The 26,205-nt window shown below is 41.2% G+C and overlaps 1 protein-coding gene across 1 annotated transcript in view; it reads left to right on the top strand.

Annotated features, from left to right (window-relative positions):
- Window positions 1–5,680: 5,680 nt before the first annotated feature.
- The window catches only part of eif2s3 (eukaryotic translation initiation factor 2, subunit 3 gamma), a 36,149-nt gene continuing 15,624 nt past the window's right edge, over window positions 5,681–26,205 (top strand). Inside the window, exons 1-8 of the mRNA XM_078232537.1 lie at window positions 5,681–5,861; window positions 10,585–10,648; window positions 14,030–14,157; window positions 14,696–14,817; window positions 18,414–18,508; window positions 20,082–20,240; window positions 21,888–22,022; window positions 24,187–24,281. Coding sequence (XP_078088663.1) covers window positions 5,793–5,861; window positions 10,585–10,648; window positions 14,030–14,157; window positions 14,696–14,817; window positions 18,414–18,508; window positions 20,082–20,240; window positions 21,888–22,022; window positions 24,187–24,281 — 867 coding nt within the window. The 5' untranslated portion in view covers window positions 5,681–5,792. The remainder of the gene's footprint in view (window positions 5,862–10,584; window positions 10,649–14,029; window positions 14,158–14,695; window positions 14,818–18,413; window positions 18,509–20,081; window positions 20,241–21,887; window positions 22,023–24,186; window positions 24,282–26,205) is intronic.

Below are 26,205 nucleotides of genomic sequence, written 5' to 3'. Positions count from 1 at the left end.
AGAGCAAATTCTTTTAATACAATAGAGCACAGAAAGGCAGCTTCTCTTATCTGTTTTTGGATACACGGAAACAATTTTAAATCATAGGCCTGCTATTAAAGAAAGTAAATTCGTTCATGGGTAGTGAGGCTGGAGCAGTCTCTCAAGCTGATAAAAGAGGCCCTGGTTCCAGCGAAAGAATGACCCCTTTCACCAATTGAAATCACAGATGTTGGCTATGGCCTTGGACACTGATAATGGTGTGGGTTAGGTTTCCTAGGTAAAGGGGAAGGAACCTACATGGGCAGTAAGCTAATAATCTCCTATTCCTGTTGACAGGTGGAACATTATTGGCTAAGTTAATAATGTTGAATATTGTGATTGGGCTCTCCAGTCTGATTGACGAGACTGAGTGGGATATTGAAATGTTCAGAGTATAATAATTTTACCTTGCAATATTAGCTCAGAAAGGACAGTCAATCCTCATTGACTTTGTCTCTCTCCTGATGCATGCATTAGCAAATAAATTCCTTTTCTTTCTTTAAATATATACTGTCTTTTGCATTCTACGTATTGGTTGAGTGAGGTTCAACAAGTACAGAGCACCCCAGTGGAACACCTTCAGAAAATTCCTCTTACATTTTGAAAGCTGTAAGAAGCATAATAGCAGTCAAAATGGTGAAATGTCATGGTCAATTCCTTGTGCATATGCTGTTGTAAAGGGGAAGAAGTTGAAACTGGCCCTATCTTTCATTGCTCTATTTATTTTTATTCTTTCATGAGGTATGGGCATCACTGGCAAGACCAGCATTTGTTGCCCAACCCTAATTGCCCTTCAGATGGTAGAGGTGAGTCACCTTCTGGAACTTCTGCAGTCCATCTGGTCCAGCTGGGTACTCCCACATCGGTGAGGAAATTCCACTGGATTTTGATCCAGTGACAACGAGAAAACGGCAGTATGATTCCAAGTCAGGATGGTATGTGGCTTGGAGGGAAACCTGAAGGTGATCATGTTCCCATGAATCTTCCGTCTTTGTCATTCCAAGTGGTGGAGGTTTGGAAGGTGCTGTTGAAAGAGCCTTGGTGAGTTGCTGCAGTGTACCTTGTATATAGTACACATTGCTGCCACTGTATATCAGACGTGGAGGGACTGAATATTTAAGGTGGTATGGATGGGTGCCAACGAAACGAAGTGTTTTGTTTATGATGGTGTCGAGCTTCTTGAGTGTTGTTGGAGCTGCACACTTCTGGCAGGTGGAAGTATTCTATCACATTTCTAACTTGTGGCATCTAGATGGTGGGTAAGATTTGGGGAGTCAGGAGTTGAGTTACTCACCTTGGAATTCCAAGCCTCTGACCTGCTCTTGTAGCCACAATATATATATGGCTGGTTCAGTTCAGTTTCTGGTCAATGGTAAACCCCAACATACTGATAGTGTGGGATTCAGCAATGGTAATACCATTGAATGTCAAGGGAAGATGGTTAGATTATCTCTTGTGGAGATGGTCATTGCCTGGCATTTGTGTGGCAAGAATGTTGCTGGTCACCTTTTATGAATATTGTCCACGCCTTGCTGCATATGGGAACTAACTGTTTCAGTACCTGAGGAGTCACTAATAGTTATGAACATTGTGCAATCATTGGCCAACATCCCCACTTCTCTCCTTTAGATGCAAAAAAGGTCATTGATGAAGCAGCTGAAGATGGTTGAGTCTAGAACACTGCTCTGAAGAGGTCCTCCAGCAATGTCCTTCAATTGAGATAATTGGACTCCAATAACAACAACCATCTTTCTTAGTGCTATGTATGACTCCAACCAGTAGAGAATTTTCCCCATGATATCCATGTACTTCAATTTTGCAATCCTTGATGCCACACGCGGTCACATGCCACCGTGAGGGGCAGTCACTCTCCCCTCCCCATTTGAGTTCAGCTCTTTTGTCCATGTTTTGACCAAACCAAGGCTGAAATGAAGTTAAGAGCAAAGTAGCCCGGGTGGAACCCAAACTGAGCATCAGTGAATAGGTTATTGCTGTGTGATTGCTGCTTTCGAGCAATGTCAACCACACCTTGTACCGCTTTGCTGATCAGCGAGAGGATTCTAATGGAGCAGATTGGATTTGTCCTGCTTTTTATGAAATTAAATAACTGGGAAAATGGTCACATTGGGCAATAGATTACAAATGTTGTAGCTGTACTTGAACAGCTTGGCTAGGAGTGCAGATACTTCTGGAGCATGCGTCTTCACTATTTGGGGCAGCATGGTGGCACAGCGGTTAGCACTGCTGCCTCACAGTGCCAGGGACCTTGGTTCAATTCCAGCCTCAGGTGACTCTCTCTGTGGAGTCTGCATATTCTCCCCATGTCTGCGTGGGTTTCCTCTGGAGGCTCCAGTTTCATCCCACAGTCCAAAGATGTGCGGGTTAGGTTGATTGGCCATGCTAAATTGCCCCTTAGTGTCAGGGTTAATATGTGGGGGTACGGGGATAGGGCCTGAGTGGGATTGCTTTCGGTGCAGGCTCAATGGGCCAAATGGCACTGCATTGTAAAGATTCTAAGATATTCTATGATATTGCTGGGATGTTGTGCAGGCCTTTGCAGTATCTAGTGCCTTCAGTTGTTTCTTGATATCAGATTAAGTGAATTGAACTGGCTGAAGATTGGCACCTGGGATGCTGGGGACCTCAGGAGAAAGCCCAGATGGTTCAATCACTCAACACTTCTGGTCGAAGATGATTTCAAGGGCTTCAGCCTTATCTTTTGCAGCTATGCTGGGCTTCTCCATCATTGAGAATGGGATTTTGTAGCACTTCTTCATCCTGTTAGTTGCTTAACTGACAACTACCATTCCCGGCTGGATGTGGCAGGACTGCAGGCTTTGATTTGATCAGTTGATTGTAGGATCACTTAGCTTTGTCCATTGTGTGCTGCTGGGCATGCATGTGTTGTCACTTCTGATGCTATGCAATTGTTTGACCATTTTCATCTCAAAACTGGAGATGAATTCCAGAGTCCTTCTCCCCTAAAAGCGTTGAATGTTTTTGTTGGTCCAACAAAGTGTTGGAGCGGTTTCGCTGAAAAGATTGTTATTTGCTTTCTTAGAAATCTTAGAAACCCTACAGCACAGAGAAAGGCCATTCGGCCCATCGAGTCTGCACCGACCACAATCTCACCCAGACCCTACCCCCATATCCCTACATATCTATCCACTAATCCCTCTAACCTACGCATCCTAGGACACTAAGGGCAATTTTAGCATGGCCAATCAACCTAACCCGCACATCTTTGGACTGTGGGAGGAAACCGGAGCACCCGGAGGAAACCCACGCAGACACGAAGAGAATGTGCAAACTCCACACAGACAGCCTACATTAGCTGCCTGGTAGGAATTTCACAGCAATGTAGAATAGAACCATTACTCAACTATTTCCACTCCATGGCCCAGTTTTCTACATCTTTTGCTTTTGGAAGAATAGCTTCCATCCTGTTAATTATTTGACCATATGGAGTCACAGAGCAATACAGCATGGAATTAGGCCCTTCGGCCCAACCAGTCTATGCTGACCATGGTGCCCTCCCAGCTGGTCCCAATTGCCCGCATTTGGTCCATATCCTTCTAATCCTTTCCCATTCATGTTAATGGAAGCCTACTTGTGACACTAATAAATGAACTTTAAACTTTAAATTTATCCAAATGCTTTTTAAATGTTGCTATTGTACCTGCCTCAATCACTTTCTCTGGCAGCTAATTCCATACATGCACCACCCTCTGCATGAAGAAGTTGCCCCTCAGGTCCCTATTAAATCTTTCCCCTCTCACCTTAAACCTATGCCCACTAGTTTCCCATTTCCCTTCCCTGAGAAAAAGACTAAGGGTGGGATTTTCTGGCCACACTCGCCCCGAAACCGGAAAATCCTGTCCAGGGTCAATGGACCTTTCCAAGGTCCGCCCCTCACCAGCTCCAATTTCCATGGCGGGTAGGATGGTAAAATTCACCCCCGATGTGCATTCATCCTATTTATGCCGCTCATGATTTTATACGCCTTGATAAGGTCACCCCTCATTCTCCTATGTTTCAAAGAATATTATTAATTTATTTGTCACAAGTAGGCTTACATTAACATTGCAATGAAGGACTGTGAAAATCCCTAGTCACCACACTCCGGCATCTGTTTGGGTGCACTGAGGGAGAATTTAGCATGGCCAATGCACCTAACCAGCACATCTTTTGAACTGTGGGAGGAAACCGGAGCAGCAGGAGGAAACCCTTGTAGACACGGGGAGAATGTGCTGACTCCCCGCAGACAGTGACCCAAGCCGGGAATCGAACCTGGGTCCCTGGCGCTGTGAGACAGCAGTGCTAACCACTGTGTCACTATGATCCTTCACTGGGGGCACAGTGGTTAGCAATAAAGTCCAGGTCAACCTTTCCCTTATAACTCAGGCTCACTAATTCTGGCAACGTAAAGCTTCTATTTGACAATGTGGTGTGGGGGGGGGGGGGGGCGGGGGGTGAAGAGGTTGTTGTATTTCTGTTGTCCGCAGTAAGAAGTCTCACAAGACCAGGTTTAAGTCCAACAGGTTTATTTGGTAGCAAATACCATAAGCTTTCGGAGCGCTGCTCCTTCGTCAGATGGAGTGGAAATCTGCTCTCAAACAGTGCACAGAGACACAAAATCAAGTTACAGAATACTGATTAGAATGCGAATCCCTACAACCAGCCAGGTCTTAGAGATACAGACAATGTGGGTGGAGGGAGCATTAAGCACAGGTTAAAGAGATGTGTATTGTCTCCAGACAGGACAGCTTGCAAGTCCAGGAGGCAAGCTGTGGGCGTTACTGATAATGTGACATAAATCCAACATCCCGGTTTAGGCCATCCTCATGTGTGCGGAACTTGGCTATCAGTTTCTGCTCAGCGACTCTGCGCTGTCGTGTGTCGTGAAGGCCGCCTTGGAGAACGCTTACCTGAAGATCCGAGGCTGAATGCCCGTGACTGCTGAAGTGCTCCACCACAGGAAGAGAACAGTCTTGCCTGGTGATTGTCGAGCGGTGTTCATTCATCCGTTGTCGTAGCGTCTGCATCACTACGACAACAGATGAATGAACACCGCTCGACAATCACCAGGCAAGACTGTTCTCTTCCTGTGGGGGAGCACTTCAGCAGTCACGGGCATTCAGCCTCGGATCTTCAGGTAAGCGTTCTCCAAGGCGGCCTTCACGACACACGACAGCGCAGAGTCGCTGAGCAGAAACTGATAACCAAGTTCCGCACACATGAGGACGGCCTAAACCGGGATGTTGGATTTATGTCACATTATCAGTAACCCCCACAGCTTGCCTCCTGGGCTTGCAGAATCTCAGTGGCTGTCCTGTCTGGAGACAATACACATCTCTTTAACCTGTGCTTAATGCTCCCTCCACCCACATTGTCTATATCTTTAAGACCTGGCTGGTTGTAGAGATTCACATTCTAATCAGTATTCTGTAACTTGATTTTGTGTCTCTGTGCCCTGTTTGAGAGCAGATTTCCACTCCATCTGACGAAGGAGCAGCGCTCCGAAAGCTTATGGTATTTGCTACCAAATAAACCTGTTGGACTTTAACCTGGTGTTGTGAGACTTCTTACTGTGTTCACCCCAGTCCAACGCCGGCATCTCCACATCATTTCTGTTGTCCCACAGGGTGGGGGCGCTGAAACTGGCGCCTCTCCTGCCGTCACCGGAAGGGCCATCTTGCGGCGCGGTCTGTTCTTGTTGTCGCTGGAGGGTTGCATCATTCTGGGAGCGGCGGTTGGGCCCGGGCGGCAGGATGACAGGAGACGAGGCCGGGGTGACCGTGGGCCAGCCGCACCTGGCTCGGCAGGATCTCAACGCGTTGGTCAGTGCTTGGCTCGGCTCGGCTGGCGCGGGGGGATGAGGAGAGGGGCTCAGACAGCCGGCTAGCTCGGCACATAGGGTCCACATGCGGGCTGAGCTGAGCGACGGCCCCGGGGGAGGGAGGAGGAGGAGCAGCAGCTTGTGGCTCTGAGGTGGTGGAGACGCTGTCTAACCTGCAGCCGGGCCGGGGATGTCCCCGGCCCCCCGAAACTCTGCTACATCCCGAGCCCGGGGTCATTGGTGCGAAGGGATCCAGTTCTCATTGTTCTGAACAGGGAGCTGTCTCTCTCTGTCCCCCTCACCATGTGCTGCTGCCCACTGGTACTCCAGCTCTTGTTAATTTGTAATAGGGGCTGCATTAACACTGGAGGGTGGATATGCACAAATCTCAGGCAGCAGGGTAACTGTGGAAAGTGGGTTAAAACCATATGAGAGACCCCCCTCCCCTCCCCAGTTCAGTTTTAAGTTTATTTATTGGTGTCACAAGTAAGCTTACATTAGCACTGCAATGAAGTTACTGTGAAATTCCCCTAGTCACCATATTCCGGTGCCTGTTTGAGTAGACTGAGGGAGAATTTAGCATGATCAATGCACGTCTTTCGGGTTGTGGGAGGAAACCAGAGTACCCAGAGGAAACCCACGCAGACATGGGGAGAACGTGCAGACTCTGCACAGACAGTGACCCAAGCTGGGAATTGACAGGTCCTTGGTGCTTTGAGGCAGCATTGCTAGCCACTGTGCCACCGTGCTGCCATATTATCATTAACTCTCTGTCTCTCTCTCTCCCTCCACATGCTGCCAGACCTGTTGAGTTTTTCCAGTACTTTGTGTTTCTACTTGCGACTTCCAGCTTGCTTTACTCCCTAAGGCACAGGGTATAAAAGCAAGGAAGATCTTTACCGGTGAACCAAGTGAGGACACCCCACCACTGTGGGTTGTTTGTTGCATGCCTGTCATCTTTTGTGGATGGAAGATTGCAACAAAACATATCTGTAAAACACTGGTTTTGCTTCAGCTGGAATGTGCATGCTCAATTCTGGACACCAAACTCTAGGAAAGTTCTCATAGCCTTAGAGAGGATTCAGAGAAGGGTTAATAGAATGGTATCAGGGACATTTTATATGGGGAGACTGGAGAAGTTGGGTTGTTTTCTGGCGTGAAGGGTAATAGAAGATTTGGTAGTGGTGTTCAAAATTATTAATGGTCTTGAAGCTGTTTCCAGTAGCCGAAGTATAGGTAACCAGAGAACACAGACTTAAACTGATGGTTTAAGGTACCTCAGTCGCATACTGCTTGATAGGGTAGTGGAGCAGTTTCAGCAGCAACTTTCTAAAAGGGGATTGAATAAATACTTGATGGCGGAATATTGCAGGGCTGTGAAAAAGAACAGTGGAGTGGGACTATTTCGACAGCTCCATCAAAGAGCTGGCATAGGGACGATGCGCCAATTAGCTGTCTGCTTTGCTGTATCATTCTATCAGTTGTACATTTGTTCTACATTTGTCAGATCAGATATTGAACCTGTAAAATAATTGAATTATTATTAATGAATGGTTGTCTTTGATCAGTAAATGCTGTTGGTGTTTAATTGCTTTGCAAAGTAGAAAATATATTAATGAATCTATATTAAAGCAGTTGCTTAATTTCAGATTTTTCTTTCAAGTTCTGAGGAAATGTTGCTTCACAATTGTTATTTGTCAACCAGAGTTGGCTGATTGCTGTCGATCAATTAAATTTTCGTAAGATCAAGAGATTGTTAAAAACTTGTAAATTGGGAACATTTATGATCTATTAGAATGACAGAACAGATATGCTTGAGGGACTGAATGGCCTATTTCTGTCCCTCTGTCATCTGATGTACAGTACTAGAATTTTCTTTCCAGTTTTGATTTTAAGTATCTCCTTGATACTTTCGTCAGAATTTTATCTGATATCTCCTGAATACTTAGAACATCCTACTCATTTAATGGCAATTTCAAAATTCTCCGAGTGTAACTCCTACTTTCAAACTGAGCTTTGTGCAATGTAGTCATTCTTTGCTAATTGTGTCAGCTATCTGACAAACACCAGTTTCAGATTTCATGAGGCTCTAATTCTAGTAGATTCAATAAGATCTCCTGTGAATCCCACAATGATCCTGCTAATGTGAAATAAATTTATATTTCTGTGGCAGTTCATTCATTGAATACCATCTCAGCGCTTGAAAGAGTAGAAAGGTGAAGTGGATGGCAAGTATGGGAGGGGTGGGTAAAGAAAAAGTTTGGGAATCATGCTAATAGCAGGTGAAGCATTTATTTTGGAAGACTGAGGATTTTGAGGAATAAACCCCAGAGGGCAGAGGCTTGTTGGGTGAAAAGGGCCCACAGTGAAGGAGCACAGGAGTAGATAACAAAATAAAGATGTTGCATGCACAACTTCAGTGATCTTCAACCTTACGTAGTTGTGCAAGACCTGGCGAGGTTTGAAAACAAGGGATGAGGCTCATCTCGTCCTTCCATCAGCTTCTTTCTTATTCTTAATGGATTGTTTTATATACAGCAATCCCTCTTATTCACTGAATAAATACTTGCCACCTAAAAAAAATACTGCTCCACATTTTTCGCAGCAAAACAAGCTACTTTCCCAGGAAATATGAGGCTCACTATGGAGTATCAGAATGTCAATCTCATCTTTCATCTGGATGTAGAGACATGGATGGCTGCATTCTTGAATATATGATGCTTTTAACTTTCGGGTCCAGTGAGATGTTTACAAAGTGACATTTGCTGCTGCCTTAATCTGGTCCTCATATTGACAGGTCAGCCTGGGGTGGGGTGTAGGAAGTATAGAATAATTCTCTGCATCTGTATGCTCAAGTTAACAACTTTCTTTCACTTAGCAACTTTAACTTCAGCATCCTTTACAGAGGCAACAATAATCACAAGCTGAAACAAAAACAGAAAATGTTGGCATTTCAGGTATTTCCATTCATCAGAACTGGAAGATTTTACATATGAACAATTTATAAAAGGGAAGATTGATAGAAAAGGGGAGGAGAAAAAGGAGTAGGATGAGCTGTAAAACGGTGAGGAGAACTGGTGACGATTAATTGATAAATGATCATCGTATCAGACAAAAGAAGACACAATGAGAAAATGAAAAAGTATAATGAGACCAGAGAATATATGATAGGTTTCTAAACATTTATGGACGGCACATTCATGTGAATATGATTTGCCCATTGAATGCAGTGACTGATAGAAATCAGGAAATTACTTAGTCAACAATTCATTTATCACAGGAATTTTCTGGAAACTGACTAACTCAGCTTATTTGTCCTATAGTTGGCAACATTCAAATTAATGTTAATGGCTAATGATTACCATATCTTAGCCGACAAAGGTACTGTCCATTTTAAGTGGTGAGACCTATGGTTGGCGAGGGGGAGCATGAAAACCTGACAAAAACAGAGCAGATTCTAGGAGACTGGTGGTAAAAATAAGCAGGTTAGCACCAGGGTTGTGGATCACATTGCCAATGGTGTATCAGTGGGGAGAATTTTCAGCCTAAGTACCAATCCACTTCTTCTGCTCTTCTGGAGGAAGAGCCGTTATTCTACTTTACCATTGCCTGCAGTCAAATAAAACAAATCGACTGACATTAAGGCCCAAATAATTATTTGGGTTAGATGCTGCAATATGCCCAATAGCCAGATTGGTACTGTTCTTTGAGCTTGCTCTCTCTCTGAGCACCCTCTACATGTTTAACAGAGAATTTGGGGATAATTGTTTGGAAAAGTGGGAGACCCAGAAGAAAGTGCCATTTGAAAGTTGCCAATTATAGCACTTTATGTGCTCTGATCATTTTGAGGACAAATAAACGGAGTTAGTCAATTTCCAGAAAAATCCTGTGATAAATGAAATGTGTAAGTAATTTCCTGATTTCTATCAGTCACTGCATTCAATGGGCAAATCACATTCACATGAATGTGCCATCCATAAATGTTTAGAAAGTGGCAGCTAACGTGTTGGTTTTTGAATATTCATATTCATTGTCAAAATATGACTTGAATTTATAATCTGCATTTAACTGTTGTGGACAAATTGAAACATTGGTGATTTGCAGAAAATGCTTATATACACTGAGGAAGAAAAAATAAGTTTGGAAGGATGAAAGGTAGTAGGAAATGTGCTGGCTGCCAATTGTTAGGTGCTTAGATGGGAAGAATAAATAAGAAATATCATCAAACTTGGTAACAGCCAAACTGAAGCGCTCAGCTATAAAGTTAGAATCCCAAATTGGGATTTCTATTTGTCTAAGTTTACTTGAGGAAGACAGAGGGTAATGTACAATCCCTCTGTGTTTTACTAATGTTGCCTAATAAGACATAAAATGGAAAGTGCTGAAATACACAACTAGTCTGGCTGCATCTGTGGAGAGAGTTAACACCTCAAGTCAAATATGATTCTTCAGAACTGAAGAAAAGTAGGAATGTGGTGGGTTTTATGCCATTGAAAGTTGGGAGGGTGGTGGAAGAACACAAGTGAAGGTCTGGCATAGAGGGTGGGAGAAATTAAATAACGTGCCATGGAACAAAAGGTAGAGAGTGAAGAAGAAAAATCATAGTGAAGAAAAAAAAGCCTTTATCCAGAGTGAGTGTGAATGGCAGAATAATGAACATATCTGTCTAAAAGCAAAATCATGAATTGTTTAATGGTTTATGATCCAAAGCTTCTATTTTACAGGATGTTACCAAATTAACACCCCTTTCTCCTGAAGTTATCAGCAGGCAAGCTACCATCAATATAGGTGAGTTATTAAATAATTTTGACTCATTCTTGATTACCTAAATGTTCATTTTCTACTGGAGATAATGCCTGTTTTGAGCAGAATGTGTTAGATCTTGAGGAAGAAGTACTCTATTAATTGTTAATTGAATTTATAAAGCTGAACTTTATGATAAATATGTTTTTTTAAAAATCTGATTTGCCTAATCACAAGTCTTTAAGTTCCTGTTTGCTGTACTTTAAATATAAAACAAGATTCTGCAGATTGTGTTGAAAAGTATTATGTGGAGTGGACTTATGTTGGAAGTTGTACCTGGAAAATTTCAAAAGACATTTTTCACCAGCTATGTTAATTATATAAATAGTCATTTGGTAATACAGAACTTTAGTATTGCTAAAAAAGTGACTTTTTGTTCAAGCTTTTTATTTTGCACTCATCAGGACAGTTCATTAGGAAAGTTCAGGGGCAACAACAAATTCATACTGTATGAGAAGAGAATGCTGATTGGTTGGCAAGTAGAATCTAGTAGAGGCGTTGCCACAGAGAATGTGCCTGTAAAATTATATAGTTAGATTATATAGTTAATGATTATTTCCATTTTCCACAAATTTTTGTGTGCACTAATTAAGATGGAAAATTTGAAAGTATTATGCTGTGAATCTGTACCGAATCTGTACCAAATTTCATTTCAACCAGTGGAATTTGATCTTTTCAATCTGCGGAACACTTGAACACATTTGACAACTTCAGAACTCTTTTGGCAAATTATGTACTAATTTCAATGAAGACATTTTAAATGTGTCCAGTTAAAGTACAAGGGCACATACCACTATACATGTTTCAGTAAGAGATCCCTTGAAATAGGTCAAAACAAAATTAAGTCTTACCACTATTTCTTATTTTGGTTGAAAATTTACCTTGAGTATTATTTACTCATCTATAAATTGTATGTGATTGCAGTAGACAACCTGAAATGATAATTATAACACTAAATATTTTTCCAGAGAAATCACTTCACTTTGCTTGGGCCTTGTACCATTCATAACTGTGAACGGCAAATATCTATTCAGTTGTAAGCACCTTAAATGTTGAAGAAAGTCAGTGGAAGTTGGCTTCCAAGTTGGCCATTTTAATCAATGCAAAATCTCGTCAGTGGAAAAGCCCAAATTGGTTTTACAATTCAATGGGATTATAATTAAAGCAGCAGGTTGACAAAGACTGGGACCTGAATGATCAAAGAGTACATGGGTGAACTGCAACAATTGTTTTTTGCTGCCTGGCGCAAAAGTAAAGCAGGAAAGGTGAACTATCCATGGTTTGCAAGGGAAATTAGAGAGAGAGTATTAGATCCAAGGAAGAGGCATATAAATTAACCAGAAAAAAACAACAGAACTGAGGATTGGGAGCAGTTTAGAATTCAGCAAAGGAGGATCAAGAGATTAAAAATGGACAAATAGAGTAAGGTTGCGGAGAACATAAAAACTTAGAGTTTCTATCGGTAGTTGAAGAGAAAAAGATTGGTGAAGACAAATATAGGTCCCTTACTGTCAGAAACAAATTTATAATAGGGAGCAAAGAAACAGCTGACTAACTAAATACATACTTTGGTCTTCACAAAGGAGGACACAATATACCAAAAATGTTGGGGAACACAGGGTTTGGTAAAAGGGAAGAACTGAAGGAAATCAGTTATTCGTAGAGAAATGGGAAAATTGAAGGCTGATAAATCCCGAGGGCCAGATAATCTATATCCGGGAGTACTGAATGAAGTGGCCCTAGAAATACTAGATGCATTGGTGGTCATCTTCCAAGATTCTATAGACTCCGGAATGGTTTCTACAGATTAGAGGGTAGCTAATGTAACCCCACTATTTAAAAAGGGAGGTAGAGAGAAATGGAGAAATTATAGGCCAGTCAGCCTAACATTGATAGTCGGGAAAATTCTGGAGTCCATTATCAAGAATTTTATAGTAAAGCACCTGGAAAACATTGGCAGAGTTGGACAGATTCAACATGGATTTATGAAAGGGAAGTCATGCTCGACAAATCTACAGGAATTCTTTGAGGATGTAGCGAGTAGAGTTGATGAGGGGGAGCCAGTGGATGTGGTTTATTTGGACTTTGAGAAGGCTCTAAGCTCCACTTAAAATTAAAACACCATGATTGGGGGTAGTAGATTGAGTTGGATAGAAAACTGGTTGGCAGACAGGAAACGAGGAGTAGGAATAAACAGATCTTTTCCCAAATGGTAAGCAGTGACTACTGGGATACCATGGGGATCAGTGCTAAGACCCCAGCTATTCACAACATATGTGAATGATTTAGATGAGAGAACAAATGCAATATCTCCAAATTTGTAGATGACACTAAGCTGGGTGGGAGGGTGAGCTGTGAGAAAAATACAGAGATGCTTCAGTGTGATTTGGGCAAGCTGAAGAGTGGGTGAATGTATGGCAGATGCATTTTAATGTGGATAAATGTGATGTTATCCAATTTGGTAGCAAAAATAGGAAGATTATTATCTGAATGGCTATAAATTGAGCAAGGGGAATGTGCACCGAGACCTGGATGTCCTTGTATACCCGTTGCTAAAGGCAAGCATGCAGGTGGTAAAGAACGCAAATGGTATGTTGGCCTTCATAGCGAGAAGATTTGTGTACAGGAGCAGGGATGTTTTGTTCTAATTATACAGGGCTTTGGTGAGGCTACATCTGGGATATTGAGTGCAGTTTTGATCTCCTTATCTGAGAAGGATGTTCTTGCTAAAGAGGGAGTGCAGCGAATGATTCCTGGGATGGCGGGACTGACTTAGGAAAGATTGAGTCGGCTTGGGAGCTTTCCTGTTGCAATCGCCCTCCTCATGTGAGGGGGTGAGATTTTGCCCAGGACCAGGAGCCAGGGAGTAGAGTTAATCAGAGGGTACCTGAGATGATGTGCATTGTTGTGTTGAGCTGGTTATCTACAAGACTAGCTGTCAGATTGCTCTTCACTCTTTGTTCAATTCCTAGGCCAATTTAATGGGCAACCTGAATATTACTCAGATGGGACAGAATGACATGAGTACCCTGTCCTGCCTGCCAAAAGAAACGTGCTCTGATCAACAAGGGGGTTTGAATGGACAGATTTTAAAGTTTTGTGGTATCTGAAATTTGGCAACTTAAAGTTATAAAGAACCTTTTATGTTAAAAATCTCATGGAACTTTACAGTAGCTTAGGAAAATGGGCACAGTAAATAAGAGGCGAAGAGATCAATGACTGGATTGCATTTTTGACGACTCAGTTAATAAACTAAATGGGGATTTTATTATTTTTGACTAAGCTTGAGTTCAGATTTTGAAGTTAATTGTGTACATAAGCCATACAGTAGCTTAACTTGTGTTCCAACAAATTGTTTTCCCTTAGGCACAATTGGTCACGTAGCCCATGGAAAGTCCACTGTAGTTAAAGCAATTTCTGGTGTTCAGACTGTCCGATTTAAAAATGAACTGGAAAGAAATATTACTATCAAGCTGGGATATGCCAATGCAAAGGTAAAAGAAATGAAGAGCAGTGCATAATATTTCTCACTTTGTAATTCATGTTCAGTTAAATCACCATGTTTGTTTAAAACTGTATTTTTTTTTCAATTACACTTTTTGTGCTGCACCTCAGTATAACATTATCAAGATAATGGCACATATTTTTGTATTTCCCGAAGTTCTTAAGTAATTAAGTAACTTTAAGAAATCATTTGCAGGTATTCTGTGTTTTATGAAGCTCTAAATTGCCTAATAGCAGTTATTGTGGAAAAACTACTGTTCTCTTGAGTTTGGCAATCTGGGTGACTTGAAGCCTCGACATGTTCACCCTTGTCATTCAAAGTGCAAATAATTGATAGAACACGCACAGTTGATAAATTAGTCTTAAATGATTTAATTTTATGAAAGATAGCCTAGCTTCCGTGAATTAGGCCAATAATTTGCTGGCATTTATTTCAGTTACAAAATCTAGTCCTTAGCTTTAATGGTTGTTGACTTTTATAAAATTTCAAACTTTTTCTGTACTCATTTAGTTCTAATTTTGTTTTAGGTTTATAAACTTGATGACCCTACTTGTCCAAGGCCTGACTGTTACAGGTCGTGTGGTAGCAGCACACCAGATGAATTCCCTTCAGATATTCCTGGAACCAAAGGAAATTTCAAGCTAGTCAGGTTGGTGCAAACTAAATGCAAGTCATAGATAAGATTTAGCACTAGCACCTGCACACTAATGAGAACTGTTTTGGACTCTGTCTTCAATTACTTGGTTTCCATTGACTACATCTGGTAAAGTTTTGCAGCAGTTTTTACTGGCTGTTGCAGCTCTCTGAGGTGACCCACAAAGGCTTCCACTTTGTTCAGGCAGTGTGCCTCTTTTCCAGCAGGCTTTTGGAATTTTCTGGTAACATATTGCTAGTTTGCAATGTTAAATGAGTATACACAATTTGATTGCATTTTATTTTTAGAACTGGCTCCTTTTAATAGCTCTTTTTTTAAAAAACAAGTTATTTATTAATAAGTAAAAGCTTTGCTTATTATCTGTGCTATGTTTGCTTTCCTAATTATTGCAAATGTCCAATTAGATCTGTGACATTGTAAATGGTTTTCTAGTTTTGGGTACTGACCCTTCCCTTTCAAAACACCTGTCATTAGCTGCTCAAAAAGATGATCATTGATTGCATAAAGTTTCCTCTCCTAAGGCCGTGAGCTTATCACCTTGTAAATCCGTGTGTATCTTTGAGACAGTAATCTAGAACAAAATTGATTGGCATTTAGAAATGTATGGCCGAATAATTAAAAGTCAGCACAGATTTGTCAAAGACAAATTATGTTTGTTTGATATAAGCAAGTTATTTGAAAGAACAGTAAAGGTTGATGGGGAGTAGTGCCAGTTGATCTTGTGTATGTGAACTTGCAAAAGACCTTGTACTAATAGACTTGTTGTCAATGTTCCTGGAAGCATGGATGCAAAAGTAGTGAAGGGACAGAAACTAAGGAGTAGCGGTGAACAAAAGCAAAATACTGCAGATTCTGGAAATCTGAAATAAAAAAAGAAAATGCTGGAAAAACCCAGCAGATTTGACCGCATCTGTGGAGAATGAAACCGAGTTAATGTCTTGAGTCCATGTGATTCTTCAGAGTAGTGTTCCATTGTTTATTAGCGTCACAGGTAGGCTTATATTAACACTGCAATGACATTACTGTGAAAATCCCCTAGTCGCCACACTGCGGCGCCTGTTCGGGTAACTTGAGGGAGAATTTAGCATGGCCAATGCACCTAACTAGCCCGTCTTTTGGACTGTGGGAGGAAACCGGAGCAACTGGAGGAAACTCACGCAGACGCGGGGAGAACGTGCAGACTCCATACAGACTGACGCAAGGTGGGATTCAAGCCTGGGTCCCTGGCACTGTGAGGCAGCAGTGCTAATCATTGTGCCACCGTGGATTGGATGTACAGATTTCTTTTCAAATGTTAATGGCCACTAACTGGAGATTTGATAGAAATGTTCAAGATCATGAATGGTTTTGATAGAGTAAATAAAAAGAAACTGTTTCCAGTGAAGAAGGGTTGGGAGTCAGAGGACACTGATTTAAAGTGATTAACAAAAGAACTAGCCAAGACAAGAGGAAACAAGTTTTTTTGACAGAGCAAGTTGTTCTGGAATGCAGTATCTGAAAGGGCGGTGAAACCAGATGCAGTAGTAACACTCAAAAAAAAAAAATTGGGTTAATACTTAAGGGAAAAGATTACAGGGCTATGTAGAAAGAGCGGGCGAAATGGGTTTGATTGGATAGCTCTACAAAAGTGCTGAAGAGACATGATGGCTCAAATAGTCTGTTGTATCATTGTATGATCTTCCTTGCAACTCCATATTTGAATCAGGTTTCTGTGCTCATCACTGAAGCAGACCTCATCACAAATGACCATCACTTTCTCCAAGGTGTATTCTCTCACCTGCCTCACCCTCTGTAGCCTTTAGCACATCACAATGTATTTGCTCTATTGCTGAGTTCAATTAGACTAGTTTTACTTAATTCCACTCCTTCCGGTCCTTTCCACAATGGATTCTTGCCCTGACTGGATCCATTGCATCGAATCCCCACCTCAAACTCAACTTTCCAACTCTGTTTTGGCCTCATTCTCATTTTTCACCTATATATCTATATCCAATACAGTACTGTCCCAAGTCTCATTCATACATTAGTCCTATTATTGTTGTCCTACTTTCGTTCCTAGTCCCCCGGTGCTGCAATTTTTAAAAAAAATTAATTTCCTTATTTAATCTCATGATGACCTCTTGTGACATCTGTGACCTCTTGCAACCTTAGAATCTCTCTGCTGCGCACTGCCCCCTCTGCTAATTCTGGCCTCACTTTGCCTTGCTTCACATTCAGACATCTAGTCTTTGTTCTGGAATTTTCCTCCCAAAACTTCCCTCCCCAGCACTCCCTTTTTCTGTCTTCCCTATTCCGGTTTAAGACCTTCCTTCAAATCCAGCTCTTGAACCAGGTGTTTGATCACCCTATCTAATATTTCTTTAAATCAAGTTGTCTATGCCCGAATACATAAAACCTGGTCACCATTCAGGATTGGATTGATAAGTGGCTGCTAACATTTGTGCCGCACAAGTGCCAGGCAGTGACCATCTCCAAAAGAGAAAATCTAGCCATCTCTCCTTGATTTTCATTGCCATTACCCTCGCTGAATCGCCCAGCATCACAATTCTGCCGGTCACCATTGACCAGAAAGGTAACTGGATCATCTGTATCGATAATATGGCTCTAAGAGCAGGTCCAAGCTGGGAATTCAGCAGAAATAACTCACCACCTGACTCCCCAAATCCTGTTCGCCGTTTGAAGGCACGAGTAAAGAACGTGATGGAACACTCGCCAGTTGTCTGGATGAGTGCTCCGATGACACACAGGCAACACCACCCTGCACTTTTTGTACCCTGTTTGCCACCTTAAACATTCACTCATTTCACCACAGGCGCACAGAGACAGCAGTGTGTACCATCTACAAGATGCACTGGAACAACTAAATAAGGCTCCTTCGAAAGCACCTTTCAAACCTGTGATCTCTACCACTAACAAGGTCAGCCAGCAGGCACATGGGAACACTACCTGCAAATTCCCCTCCAAGCCAAACCCCTCCCAGCAAATTCCCCTCCAAGCCAAACATCATCCTCATTTGAAAATCTATTGCTGTTCCTTCATTGTCACTGGGTCAAAATCCTGGAACTCTCTAAGAACACTGTGGAGTGATATACCGCAGTGCTTCAAAAAGGCTGCTGACCATCACCTTCTCAAGTACGATTAGGGATTGGTAATAAATGTTGATCTTGCCAATGGCACCCACATTCTACAAACAAATAAAAAAACATTTTTGTCAGATCACACCCAGGGCCATTTTTCGACATTAAAGATAATGTTCATGAACAAGTTACTGTTTGTGATGTTGATCTAAAAAGAAACTTGACAATATCTTGCTCATAGTTCCAAGTTATTTATTACTCCTTTGAAATTTACCAAACATCTTGTGGATTTTGTCACTTTCATCCGAGTTGCAGTGATGTGATTTTTAAATATGATAACTTATGAGGCAATGCTTGTGGTTTTCTTTCAGATTTTTCATTTGTCTCTCTAGTCAAACGGTAACACATGTAAGAATACTCTTGTCCATTTTTTACTTTTCAATGGGATGATGTAGGGGAGAAAAGTCTGTACTAAATTATGGGATTTTTAAATTTTGTTTCCCTCTATTATAGGCATGTGTCTTTTGTGGATTGCCCAGGGCATGACATCTTGATGGCTACTATGTTGAACGGAGCTGCTGTCATGGATGCAGCTTTGTTATTAATAGGTAATTGGGACAGTGACAGTAGTTATCACCTGTCGAATGTTCTTGGTGTTATGATCATTTCTTCTGCATTCTACTCTGAATGCAGTTTCCGTGGACAGATCCTTACTATTTAAGCAATCCTGAAAAACGCTGCCTTAGCATACTTCACCAATCTCAATCCAGCTCCATACCTTTATTTTGATTGTGTAAATTGTCAGGAGTGGAGAAGATTTGGGTTTACGCTCCTAAAAACTGTGTTGGATAACTGAGTTAAAACTATATGCGATGCTGAAGAATGCTAATGTTTTTAATCCACAAAGTTAGAGAACAGAAGCTGTAATTCGATGATCATTATATCAATCTATCAGGCGACAGCACTCTTCTTTTGGCAAATGCACTTAAACTGATTAGATAGCAGTTTCTATTTATTTATGAATAATAGAATAATTCTTGTGAAGAGGCCAGAGTGAGAATCCCTACAGTTCAGATAGAGGCCATTCGGTCCATTGAGTCTGTACTGACACCAATCCTACCCAGGCTCTATACCTGTAACCCCACGTATTTACACCCCTGATCCCATGACACTAAGGGGCAATATAGCATGGCCAATCCACCGAACCTGCACATCTTTTGACTGTGGGAGGAAACGGTAGCACCCAGAGGAAACCCATGCAGACATGGGGAAAATGTGCAAACTCCACACAGACACCTGAGGCCAGAAATGAACCCGGGTCCCTGGCGTTGTGAGGCAGCAGTGCTAACCACTGTGTCACCGTGCCGCCCAGGTGTTCTTTTCTAAATTGTCTTGAAGACCAGAATGCCTTGTTTAGTGGAGAGAGAATGTGCGTCCCTTCAGTGTGTCAGGATTGGTCTAATAATGGCCAGGTGGGTGAGTTTAATTTGAGGAGGTGGCTGTCAAAGGATTTCCAAACATGATTATTGGTAGTGGGCCAAGCTCTGAGACATGGTGACGTCTAATTTTTGAAAATTATAAAATATTTGCTCACTTTCGATTTAATTTTTACAGAGTTCTTCTGGTGGCTTAGTGACAAGATGTTTTGTCTAGTAGCTGTTGAATCTTGAGGATCCTAAAAAGTCCTATGATCCTGGGCTATGTTGTGTTTGGTAATTAGCCAGTGCAGTGGTGCAGGCACTACAGTTAGCTTCAGCATCCTTGGCTAAGGAAGAGAATAAGTTAGCTAGGTTTCCCACTCCCAGCACTCCATACATATGAATAGCAAGCAACAAAGGATCAAACTAATTTACAGTGACCTTTACGGAGTTATGAGGGCATTTAATTCACTAGCTGGGGTAATGCTGATCAGGTTAAGTGTTGGAGGTATTTGAAATTATATCTTTGCATACATGTGCTTCTTTTCGGCCTCATTAATCTATAAATGTAGCGCTTCTTTGATAAGCTGATATATAATATTTCAGTTTGATTATGTCATGTGCCTAGTTTATTTTTTCCCCAACTACTTTTCTCCAGTTTAAATTTTAATCCAGTAAATATTGAAGTGGAACAATAAAGTATCAAGGGCTAGGAATTGTCAACATTCGTACTATTGTTAATGCTTCTTTCTCTTTCCGTCAGCTGGTAATGAATCTTGCCCTCAACCTCAAACCTCCGAGCATCTGGCTGCTATTGAAATCATGAAATTGAAACACATTCTGATTCTGCAGAACAAGATTGACCTTGTAAAGGAAAGTCAAGCAAAAGAACAATACGAACAGATACTTGCTTTTGTTCAGGGTAAGTTTTCTCTAAATGAAACTTCTTTAACAATTTTTACTTGTTTGATTTCATGAATTGTAGAATGATATAGCAGAAGGAGATATTTGACATAGTAGGCCTGTGTCTGCTGTTTGTTTGAACTATTCAGTTAATCACACTTCCTCTTCCCCTGTAGCCTTGTCAGTTTTTTGATTCAAGTATTTATCCAACTTTCTTCGGAGTACACTGTAGAATCTCACCAGACAGTGAATTTCAGACTGCAATTAACTGAGTTACCTCTGATTGTTTGGCACGTCACTTTAAATTTATATCCTTTGCTTAATGAATCTGCTGCCATTAGAAACAGTTTCCTTATTCACACGATCAAAACCATTCTTGATTTTAACACCTATCAAATCTCCACTTGGCCTTCTCTGCTCTAAGGAAGAAAACACTAGCTGCTCCACATAACTAAAGACCCTCATCTTTAGTAGCACTCTTGTAAAATCTCTTCTACCTTGACATCGTTCCTAAAGTGTAGTGCCCATAATTGAACACCTTAGTCCAGCTGAGGTCCAATCTGTGTTTGCCTTAACATCCTTACTTCTATTATTAAAGGAAATGATCTTGTACTTTTTTAACAGCCTTCTCAACTTGTCCTGCCATCATTTAATTACCATTTTTGGTAGGAAGATTCAGGAGCAGTATTTCAACTGTGTGTGCAAATTTTACAAGTTGTGTTCTCCTGAAGCCTTACCATCATTCTCATTGTTTAATATGTTTCTGCAAACTTTGAAACTATATACACATGAGTCCAGATCATTAATATTTATCAAAAAGAACAGTGGTCCTAATAACCCTGAAAAACCCTGTATGCTTCCTGCCTGTCTAATGAACAATTATTCACCACTACAATGTACTTTATTTCCTTTGGCCAGTTTTGTTTCCGTGCTGCCACTATTTAGTTTCACGGGCGTTAATTTTGCTAATAAGCCTATGATGTGGTGTTTTGTCAAATGCATCTTGAAAGTCCATATAAACAACACCATCTAGGAATGTACCAGGCAAACTCCCCTGTTTCTCTTCAAATGGTGATAATTGACTCGAGCATGATCCTTATAATGGGTACAAAACAAATCACTGAAAGGGCTATGTTTTTGAAAAGTAGGAACCATAAACCAGATGACGTGTTTAGAGAGGAAATCATTCTGCAGGCAAGCGTCAGTACGATAAGTAGCACACATAATTAATTTAACTGATCATAGGTTTGTTCAGTTAATAATTTGAACATATTGAGGTACTGCAATTCGGGGGTGGGTGGAATATTTTCAGAGTCTGACACTTGGAACTCTGTTAGCAGAAGTGGGGTGTAAATTGTGGAAGCTGATGATTTCTTTAAACTTAAGTATTGCTGAAGGACAATATTGTAATTTCATTAAGGTACATATCTTAAATTACTAAAGCTTAGATTGCAGCATTGGGCAATAAAAAATGGTTTGCCATTAACAAATCCAAGCCCATGCTTCATTAAATGTCATTTTTTGGATTTTCAACATTTTCATTCTTTCAGTTTCAATTTTTCAAGTTTTCCCACCAGCGATGTTTGCTGGACTGTAAAGTTTGCTTTGTTACTGTGTTTTCTTTGGATTTATAACTTTTAATGCCTTTTCATGTCTTGATATGCAGGTACAGTTGCAGAAGGAGCACCAATTATTCCAATTTCAGCACAGTTAAAATATAACATTGAAGTAGTGTGCGAATATATTGTAAAAAAAATTCCAGTACCCATCCGAGACTTTATCTCTGAACCAAGGCTAATTGGTAAGTGTTTTATCTACCTTGTTTGTTAAAACATTGAATTATTTGTGATGGTTTCTGGATCAAATATGTAATTACAAACAAGTATGCAAATATTGAAATTGTTTTCTTGCTATTTTCTAATTCACTTGAAAAAGATTCTTTCCTTAAACTGAGAATATATAATTGCAGCACCCCTCTAAACATTAGTGTTTTATCTGGAAGTGCTAATTTGTACATGTTACTGATCACTGCAATTGATCTCCTGTCTGTATTAAGTTAACTGATTTCAAATGGATTGGCAGTAAGAGTTTTGCAATTGGCCAGGACATTCCAGGACTATGGAAGTCAACCAGACTTTCTGCTGGTGATCAAATTTGTTGCCATTGCATGAAGGACAGAATCAAGCTCGGCTATGATGTCAGCCACTGTAAAATACACTGGAATTCTCAACCTTTTTGCTTCTGAGGTTCCCCTTTCTTTGTTGTTAAATATCCATCGACCCCCTTTTTTTGCTGTGAATGAGGGAATTGAGGAGGTAAACTGAATCTTGGAAGTTGAGTCGAGTCCAAGGTGACACACATGATGGAATAAGAGTTCATCCTTTGTAGCAGACTCCATAATCTAGTACCAGATATGAGCACGGTGCTATAGGTTAATTGGCTAGCCTGGCATATCCCTGAGATTTATCATTAGGAGCTGTAATTCTTACCATTCAGTTTCATATGACTCTGCAACTTAATATGCTAGCTCAACAAGCAATGGAAAGCTTACAGTGGTAGGTCTGGTAAGCTTTACTCTTCGCCACTTAAGCTCAAACAAATAGAACTGTGTTCCTTCTGGGACGGTGGTGGGGGAGTATACAATCAATGTACAACAAAATTCTACTTTTGTGAATATTTTAAGTTTAGTTTTGATACTCTTAGTAGTTATGTGCAAAAGATTTTCAAGCCTGCCTGATTCAATTTGACCAGAAGAAAATATGGGATTGTGTGGCCTCCTAATGCTGAATTTTCCATGCTTTTCATGTGACATTACCCCTTCTTACTGTCTTATCTGTTTCCGTATTCTTCTTAATGTCTTTCATTTCCTCACTGACATTGAATACAAGTTTACTGTACAGCTTGCAGGCTAATCAGGGTCTGGATCAAATTTGGAAAGCGCCAGGGTTCTAATGACTCAAGCCACCTGGTTCAGTTTTTGTCACAGCTCTTGAGCTATTGTTCCATTATTTTCCTGTTTGAGCTGGTCTTCAGCTATAGCAGTTAGGTGGTCTGGACTACTAATGGTAATTTAAAAACAATCTTCTGCTAAAAGCGCTAGATTTCGTTTTGAAGATATATGATCCTGGTAATAGATTAACATAGATATTCCTTTGATCAGAAAATTTATCTCACTAATCATTTTTACAGTAGATATCCCAGTTAAGTTAGTATGAGGGTGTACAACAACTTAGAAGAATTCAGAAGATAGGGACATTCCAGTATGTGCCCATTACTCTTCTGATTTGGGTTTCTTTTCCACTGCCATTGCCACTATGACCTTTAGTCTCACAGCCTTTAGCTGTTTTAGCAATACACTCTTACATGCTTAGTCTAAACCTTTTGTTTTGTTACTATTTCTTTTTAAAGGTTCCTCAAAATTAAACCTGGATGCCTTAGTCATTTTTCTTAACTTCTCTTTCTTTGCTGCTCACTGTTTTCACCTTGGTGGCATTTTATTAAAGCATTGCTTAAATATCAGATACTGGATTTAGCCAATCTTTGTTAATTTCCATTGAGTATCTTTGGAATCCTGGGCATTTGTGGCACAGTGGTTAGCACTGCTGTCTCAGTGCCAGGGACCAGGGTTCGATTCCAGCTCAGATCACTGTCTGTGCAGAGTCTGCATGTTCTCCATGTGCCTGTGTGGGATTCCTCCGGGTGTTCCGGTTTCCTCCCACAGTCTGAAAGACGTGCTGGTAAGGTGCACTGGCCATGCTAAATTCTCCCTGAGTGTACCTGAGCAGGCGTCAGAGTGTGGCGACTCAGGGATTTTCATGGTAACTTCATTGCAGTGTTAATGTAAGCCTATTTGTGACACTATAAATAAGCTTTTAAACTTTATTCCTTTTTCTCTTGGTCCTGAGGGGTGCTGAGGCAAGTTGCATTCTTAATTTCCTTTTACATTTTTCTTTGTATTAATGCAGTTATTCGATCCTTTGATGTCAACAAGCCTGGCTGTGAAGTAGATGATTTAAAAGGTGGTGTGGCTGGTGGCAGCATTCTGAAAGGAGTGCTTAAGGTATAAAATATTCATCAAAGTAACGGGATTGGGGTGGAGTGAGATTGTGGTCATCTCAGATGGGTTTTGGAATAATGATCACTTGACGAGTTCAATTAGTTGTATAGGTATGGAACCCATTTATTTGTTGCTGTAACTTAATAAAATTTTTAGTTTTCAATTCCTCTATTATAAACTAACTTGTGCATTTCAAATGTCTCCAGTACCCCCAAATTCCTGCTAGTGGCAGTAATGAGCTTTTAGTTGCTGCATCTCCTTATCAGAAGAAGCCTTGTGCTGCTTGCTCAGCTGACCATTGTGCAGTACCAGTCATGCTTTTGAAGACTCAGTATTTTAAGTGATGGTTTATGCGAAATGCAACACTAAATATAGAACTTTTTTAAAAAATGATACGCTCCTTGGTTTTGTGATAACATTTAGCTTGTTCCAGGAGTTTGCACATTCTCGCTGTGTTTGTGTGGGTTTCCTCAGGGTGCTCCGGTTTCTTCCCACAGTCCAAAGCTGTGCAGGTTAGGTGGATTGGCCATGCTAAGTTGTTCCTTAGTATCCCAAGATACGGAATTTAGTTGGATTAGCCATGGTAAATATTTGGGGGTTACAGGGATAGAGCAGGGGAAAGACCTAGATACGGTACTCTGTCAGACAGAGTTGGTGCAGACCCAATGGGGCGACCAGGGATTCTATGAGTTGAATGGATGATTTAAAAACCAGTCGAGCTGATCATTTTGAACGATTTTAAAATGTGTGAAATCACTTTTGGTGGCATAGTTAGCATTGCTGCCTAACAGCTCCAGGGACCCGGGTCCGATTCCAGCCTTGGGTGACTGTGTGAAGTTTGCACTTCTCCCTGTGTCTGCATGGGATTCCTCCAAATGCTCCGGTTTCAGTAGTGAATATGTCTTGATTGGTTTTGATGATGCACCCTCCAACTTCGGTTTACTCCCTTTTATCAACATACAGAAATAGAAGAGAAGAAAAGACCATTTGGTGTATCAAGCTTGCTCCATTCTCCTGATCTGGAGAATCATAACGAGATATTTCCAAATCCCACTTCTCCAGCCATGTAATTTTGTTTGGAGGGGCATGAAAACAAAGGGACAATAAGGAAATAAAGTAGTGTGGAAAATCTCTTTCCAAGATTATTAAAACCAGTCCAGCCAATCATTTGGACAATTTTAAAATCTGTAAAGCCACTTTGGGTGTGGCACAGCCATTAGCACTGCTGTCTCAGAGCTTCAGGGACCCGGGTTCGATTCCGGCCTTGGGTGACTGTGTGGAGTTTGCACATTCTCCTCGTATCTGCATGGGTTTCCTCCACTTGGTGCTCCGGTTTTCTCCCACAGCCCAAAGATGTGCAGGTTAAGTGGTAGAGGTCGGTTGCCTCACATCCTTTAAAAGTACCTGGATGAGCACTTGGCAAATAACATAACATTCAACACTATGGGCCAAATGTTGGTAAATGGGATTAGGTAGGTAGGTCAGGGTAGTCACTCTCACCTCACCTGTGGAGTTCAGCTCCATTTTTCCATGTTTGGACCAAAGCAGTCATGAAGTCAAGAGCTGAGTGGCGAGGAACACCTTCCATTACGTTACTGGTGACCAAGAGTAAATAGATGGGGTGGTAATTGGCTGGATTAGATTTGTTCTGCTTTTTTTGGACCGGATATACATGGGCAATTTTCCAGTGTTGTGGCTATACTGAACAGCTTGACTCGGGGCATGGCTAGTTAAGGAGCACGAGTCTTCAGTGCTATTGCCAGAATGTTGTCAGGGCCCATAGCCTTTGCGGGATCTGGTGCCTTCAGTCATTTCTTGATATCATGTGAAGTAAAACAAATTAGTTAAATACTGGCATCTGTGATACTTGAGCCCTCGAGAGGACACCAAGATGGGTCCTCCACGCAGCACTTTTAGCTGAAGATGG

This window comes from Mustelus asterias, chromosome 17 (genome assembly GCF_964213995.1).
Source record: "Mustelus asterias chromosome 17, sMusAst1.hap1.1, whole genome shotgun sequence".
Lineage (NCBI taxonomy): Eukaryota > Metazoa > Chordata > Chondrichthyes > Carcharhiniformes > Triakidae > Mustelus > Mustelus asterias.
This window is presented reverse-complemented; position numbering and strand designations above follow the sequence as displayed.